Below are 5,888 nucleotides of genomic sequence, written 5' to 3' on the forward strand. Positions count from 1 at the left end.
CATCTTGATAAGGCTTCACACATGGAAACTTCAGTCATGTCAGATGTAGAGAACTTAATTTTGTAACATTTCTGTAAAACTATTGCAGAAGATCTATAGTAAAAACCATGTATGTATAAAATCAAGTATCCTGAGATCAAAGAACATGAGATTTGAGACACATGACCTCTTTCAACTAGCATAAGCAATATGTACATAAAAACAAGTCTACAACTGAACAGATAGGACACATAAGACATCTGTTTTTGGATTTTACATTCACAAGACCTTGAAATGTTAGAAAATGAGCTTTTAAAAGTTGTGCAAAAATACATGTAATTACACACCCAAACAAGGGAAAAAAATTCAATGTAATAGGACAATTGTCAAGTGATAAGAAAAAAGAAAAAAACACATTGTATTTAGTTCAATTTAGCTTTATTTATAAAGTGCCGATTGCAGCAGACCCAACAGATCCACATGAGCAAGCATAAGCGACTGTGGAAAGGAAAAACTCCCTTTTAACAGGAAGAAACCTTTGCAGAACCAGGCTCAGAGGTGGCGGCTTTCTGCTATTCCGGTTGGGGTGAGGGGACAGAAAGAGAAGGAGATAGGACAGAGCAAGAAATCACATGTGTGCCTTTTTATTAAATGTTCAATTTGTAGTCATTGTCCTTGAGCAGAGGAGGCTGCTCAGTGTCTGTAGTCACTGTTTGTCCTGTTTCTGTTGTCTTTCTTCCTTTTGCTCTTATATGGGCCACATGCTTGTTGTTCCTCTTGGGGCGTCATCTTTCAGTTCAGCTTCCATTTCTGCCAGCTCCCTATGATGTGTTTCTCTTCGCTGGACCTGTATTTTGGAGAGAGAAAGCAGTTTTCAGTTGCTGATCAGCATTAATTGGATCTGTTTTATACAAGGGATTAGTCACATTGTTTTACATACCTCTGAAAGCAGGGAATCAATCGTGTCTGCTTCTGCATGTCTTTAGGTTTATTGACAGTCTGGGACTCTCTGGCCTTTTTCTGGATCGGGTCGGTCTGTGGCCTCTTGGTTGGTCAATCATTCTGCTCCAACTGCTTGTTGCACTCCTGTAAATATATAACTCAAAAAAACCCACACATTTTCACACAGGTCCTGAAGTGTAAAACAGTTAGGGACACGTCTGTCGTCACTTATAATAACATATAAATAACATACCGGTTATAATGTTCCCCTGCACTATAAAACTGATTCATACAAGCATCTGCATGACGTTGAACCCAGAAATGATATCTCAAGTGCATGATGAGGGTTGCTAACACATGAAAAAGTTCATAAGCTCAATAAAAGAGCCCCACCCCATGCGGTACTACAGACTTTCCACCTTCAGAGCTGAATGTTGTTTGCCCTACTTAAAATGAATACAAAGGCATTCATGGTAACTGTAGTATGTTGACATCAGTTGGATTTCGACAGTTGCAGCGTCGATATCTTTAATGTAAACATGATCAATCAGTGTACCGTTCTCTGTTGTCGGACAAGTAACGATTTGACTGTAGCCATGTTGTGTCATGAAGTTCTCCATAGACTTTGACACAACAGCATTATCATTAAAGTCACCCATTATTATTTTACCTCCTGATAATGCATTAAAGTGACTGACTACAGCACTGAGGTTTTGTTTAAACAGGCCAATTTGGTATGATGGTGGTCTGTACAGCACTATGTAATTATGGTTCATAGGCTGAATGTTAAAAATTATTGCTTCCAACTCACTGCATGGCAGATTGATAATGTTGGAAATGATGTGGTTTTTATGATAAAAGCCAACACCGCCATGCTGTTGCTTCTGTAAAGCAGAAAAAGCTCCCTGGTTACTGTAGGATTGGGACCTCGCTTTACAGTGAAATGTCCATCCTGCCATGTCAATGTTACCCTGTGCTGTGTTGTGTTGCAGCCATGTTTCTGTGAGACACAGCAAGTCAGCATCTAACATCCTGCGGTCGTGTTTTAGGTCTGCTATGTGTGCTTGTAAGCCTTGGATATTAAGTAAGCAGACTTTCAGAGAGGCATCTGGTCTTGTTAATGGAGTCTCAATGTAGTTTCCCATTTTCTGCAAACAATCATCTATGTCTGTTTTTGCATAAATAGCAGTGGCTTTAAAATCCTGAATAATAAGATTCTCTATAGATGTAACGCGGCTTAAAGCAACGTAAGCTTGGCCAGCAGAGAAAATCTTTTTAAAGGACACCACTGCTTTCTCCAACGTTAAGCCTTGCACTTTATGGATTGTGCAGGCCCACGCTAGACGCAAGGGAAACTGTCGTCTAATTCCACCTCTGTAGGGGACTTTGTCTTCGTCAAGCCCAACCGGTGTGGCGTTTTGAAGACCAGGCACTGTACAAGGAAATTTAGCTCTTAATTTACTGCCAATCCTGTCGTCATCAAATTTCACGTAGATAAGTTTTGGGACTTTGGTTTTCTCATCACATTTGATAAGAGAAACAGTGCCAAGGACTCCATTAACAAGACCATCACAAGTGTCTATGTTTTTAATGAGCATAACACGAGCGTTTGGAGCGATACTCAACAATGCACTTAAATGTGTGTGTTTGTTGAACGCATGTGAAGTTGTCTTTTGGGCAAATCGTCCTGTTTGAGGATTTTTCTCAAAGTCCTGTGCTTTAATCTGGACAACATCTGAACATACCTTGTGTAACATCTTAAAGTTGTGGGCATCTACGTCACTGTTTGTTGCAAAAATGTGAAGGTCCTCTGTGTCATCACCCAAGCCAGTCTGACATTGTTTTAACAGTTTTTCATCTTGGGCGTTGAGTTTGTCTCCTTTTTTATGTTTTCTGATGCGATTTAGTGTCACAGCAAAGTCTTGATTTTTCTGTCGCACTACTTCTGTCAGCTCTACATGTTTAAACGTACTGCCCCATAGGTCGATCCCTGCTTGGTCTGTGTAAAGAGGTTTTCCTTTTACCGGCGGAAGCTGGTAAAAATCTCCAACAGCTATTACAGACACATTACCAAAGGGAGCAAAGTCGCCAGATTGTTTAATTTGCCTCACTCTGCCATGTATGTATGCCAGTAATTTGTGATCAACCATGGAAATTTCGTCAATGATCAATATTTTGAGATCTCTCAAAGCAGCTCTTAAAGTATTGACTTTTTCCTCTTTTAGTGGCTGATACGGCAATGACACATTAGTAGGGATAGCAAAGGTGTTGTGTATTGTAGTAGCATTAATGTTATAAGCAGCTACACCTGTAGGAGCAGTAAGCAAAACATGAACGGCATCTGGATTATGTGACAGTCTGGCTAACAGTCTTGTGGTCTCGTAGTACAAAGCTTTAATCAAGTGGGATTTGCCTGTGCCCGCCCCGCCCGAAAGGAAGACATGAAAAGGTGCAGGATTGTGACCGTTTACTGTATCCAAGCACCACTTCTGTATTGTGTAAAACACCTGTGACTGTAGCTCATTCAGAGATCTCATGATAGTTTGTGCTTCAGAATGACTCATTTTCTGTTTTGGGAACTCTATGGACACAGGTGTTGTTTCTGGTTGTAAATCTGGAATAACGTCTCTTTCCGTAGGAAACAAGTCTTTGTTAGCAGTCATTTCCTCTGCACTTTCCAATCGTTCTAGTTCTGCTTCAGGACATAGATCAGCCCAGGCGTCTTCTGGGAAGCCATCACATTCTAAGGCTTCTTCACAGAGTTCCATTGCTTTAGCTTCTTTTTCAAACTTGGACCTGTTCAAATCAACCACTTCTTTTACAGATTTAAGTTCATTGCTGCTGGTGGTGACAGAACCAGTGTTGTAAAACTCTTGAAAGGATACAAACTGTTTGGGTTTCACCTGTTGGTCTGTATAATGAGGCAAGAACAGCTGAAGCAAGCTTTGGTAGTGCTTTTCAGGATATTCTGTTTGAGAGAAGCGAGCATATCTCACAACAGCCGCATTTGTCCTTGTCCTCTTTTTTACCAAACCACAGTCATTACCCAGTTTAATCACATTCTTTTGACATTTTTCACTTTTGGGCACAACTCTGTATTCTGAAGCAAAACTAGCGAGACACATGTCTTTAAACTCATCTGTTTTAGGTCTGCTTTTGTAACGATCAGTAATGCTGGTCATCCAGATTTTGTCCGAGTTAAGGTCTTCTTGTTCTGCTCTCTTCTGAATTACATTGAGAGGAAGACTCATCCTGACTATATTGTCTCCGGTTGGAACAAATACGACATTTCTGGAGCACTCCTTTAATCGCATGTTGGTGAGACGATATACACTTTCTTGGGCAGATACTTCTCTATTATGCAAAAACACACTTCCTAACTTGTTAAGGGCCTGTTTTGCATCAACATTTTCCTTTGTTTTCACCTCATTCTGTGCATGTTTAAGTAGCAAACCCATTTCCCTTTCTGCTTTTGATATATAGGAGATGATATATACTACACAGGCATATGCATCACATACAAACTGAATGTCTAAATTTGCATTCCAACAACGCAAGAGATCTTTGTTGTATTGATTTACCCAAACATCATCAACATTTCGTTTAAGAACCACGCTAGTTTTTTTGGTAGTTAACTGCATAGCCTTTTCAAACACTGACTGATCGATACCCATGGAGCTAAAGAGAGCATCAACACTGTCAAAGGTTGCTTCTTCATTTGAAAGAGCGACTTTAACTTTCCTGATGATCTCTTTTGCTACTGTCGCTGGGTCAGTTGTTTTAACATCAGTTTGCTGCTGTGCTCCGTCAGAGTTATCCTGTTGCTCTTGCTGCTGCTGTTGTTGCTGCTGCTCTGTTTTTGCCTTACACAGAAATGTTTTGTTGCTTGGAGGTCGCGGAAAATTAAACCTGCATGGTGTGCCTTTCTTTTTACAACTTTTAGAGTGTTTCTTGCTGTGCATTTGAACACTGGACACAACCTCATGCAGATCATCACTTTCAGGTGGGAGGTCACATGTTACATATTTATCAATAAAGTCTATGACCTCCTGATCTGTGTTCCTGCCAATCTTCGGTGCATTCTCCACCCAAAACAAGCAATGTGTGTGTGGAGATCCACGCTGCTGAAACTCAACACGATAAAAGTAGTCAATAATCTTACCGATTGGCTGAGCAGGAGACATGATCACGTCGTGTAGAAAAGAACGAAACCTATGGTCAAACATTCTTGCTGCTGTGACAGGATTATTGTTGAGCAAATTACATTTTTGGGACCAGTCCATCTCATCTACATTGCCTTGAACATTTTGCACTTCCATAAAAGTTTGCATCAATTCTGTCCAACGTAAATCTGCCGATGAAAAGGAACAGAACCAGGTAGGAATACCGAGCTGCTTGACCATAGCAAACAAGTCTTTCTGGACTCGCTGCCAAAAGACAGGTGTTCCACGTATAGGTTTCAGAAATTTGTAGCCCATGTCACAACGTAGCACATTATTTACAAAGTCTGTACTAGCAAGCATTGAGGATGTAATCTGACTGCTCTCTCCTCCATGATGCCCTTTTCTTAATGCTATAGAAACATTTGACACAACTTGATTAATTTCTGATAAGTACTGTGCATAAAAGATGTACTCTACATTACTGCCAAATCGACCATCAGCATTAAGAATTCTAGCATTTAGATAGCGACTCAATGTCAACTTGTGCGGTCTGGTGTCATGAAAAGTACCAGTTCCCTTTGGGAAGAGAGCAGGAAAACATTTAGCCTCATTGCTGACATCTGTAAGCAAACGTACAGGAGTGTTACCTTCTGCTGGGGCTACTGATAGAACACTGTCAAAATGGTGATCCAGTACTTCCTGTGCAACATCTACTGGCTGCATACATGTGTCCAAGTACATGCCATGCTGCTGCTGGTCATTAATGTGCTCGTCCTGTGTGTCGAAATCTTCAGCGTTGTCCAT

At 40.6% G+C, this 5,888-nt stretch overlaps 1 protein-coding gene across 1 annotated transcript; it reads right to left on the minus strand.

The window, feature by feature from the left end:
- Window positions 1–472: 472 nt before the first annotated feature.
- On the minus strand, window positions 473–5,888 carry LOC115385632 (uncharacterized). Its single transcript, XM_030087702.1, has 2 exons — window positions 920–5,888; window positions 473–826 (listed from the first exon to the last, which is right to left on the minus strand). Exon 1 carries the CDS (start codon window positions 5,886–5,888, stop codon window positions 1,365–1,367), a length of 4,524 nt encoding a protein of 1,507 aa, XP_029943562.1. The 3' UTR covers window positions 473–826; window positions 920–1,364.

This window comes from Salarias fasciatus, unplaced genomic scaffold (assembly GCF_902148845.1).
Source record: "Salarias fasciatus unplaced genomic scaffold, fSalaFa1.1, whole genome shotgun sequence".
NCBI lineage: Eukaryota > Metazoa > Chordata > Actinopteri > Blenniiformes > Blenniidae > Salarias > Salarias fasciatus.

What these genes read in the sequence shown, in the direction of transcription:
- LOC115385632 (XM_030087702.1), bottom strand. Translation starts at nt 5,888, where the DNA reads ATGGACAACGCTGAAGATTTCGACACACAGGACGAGCACATTAATGAC.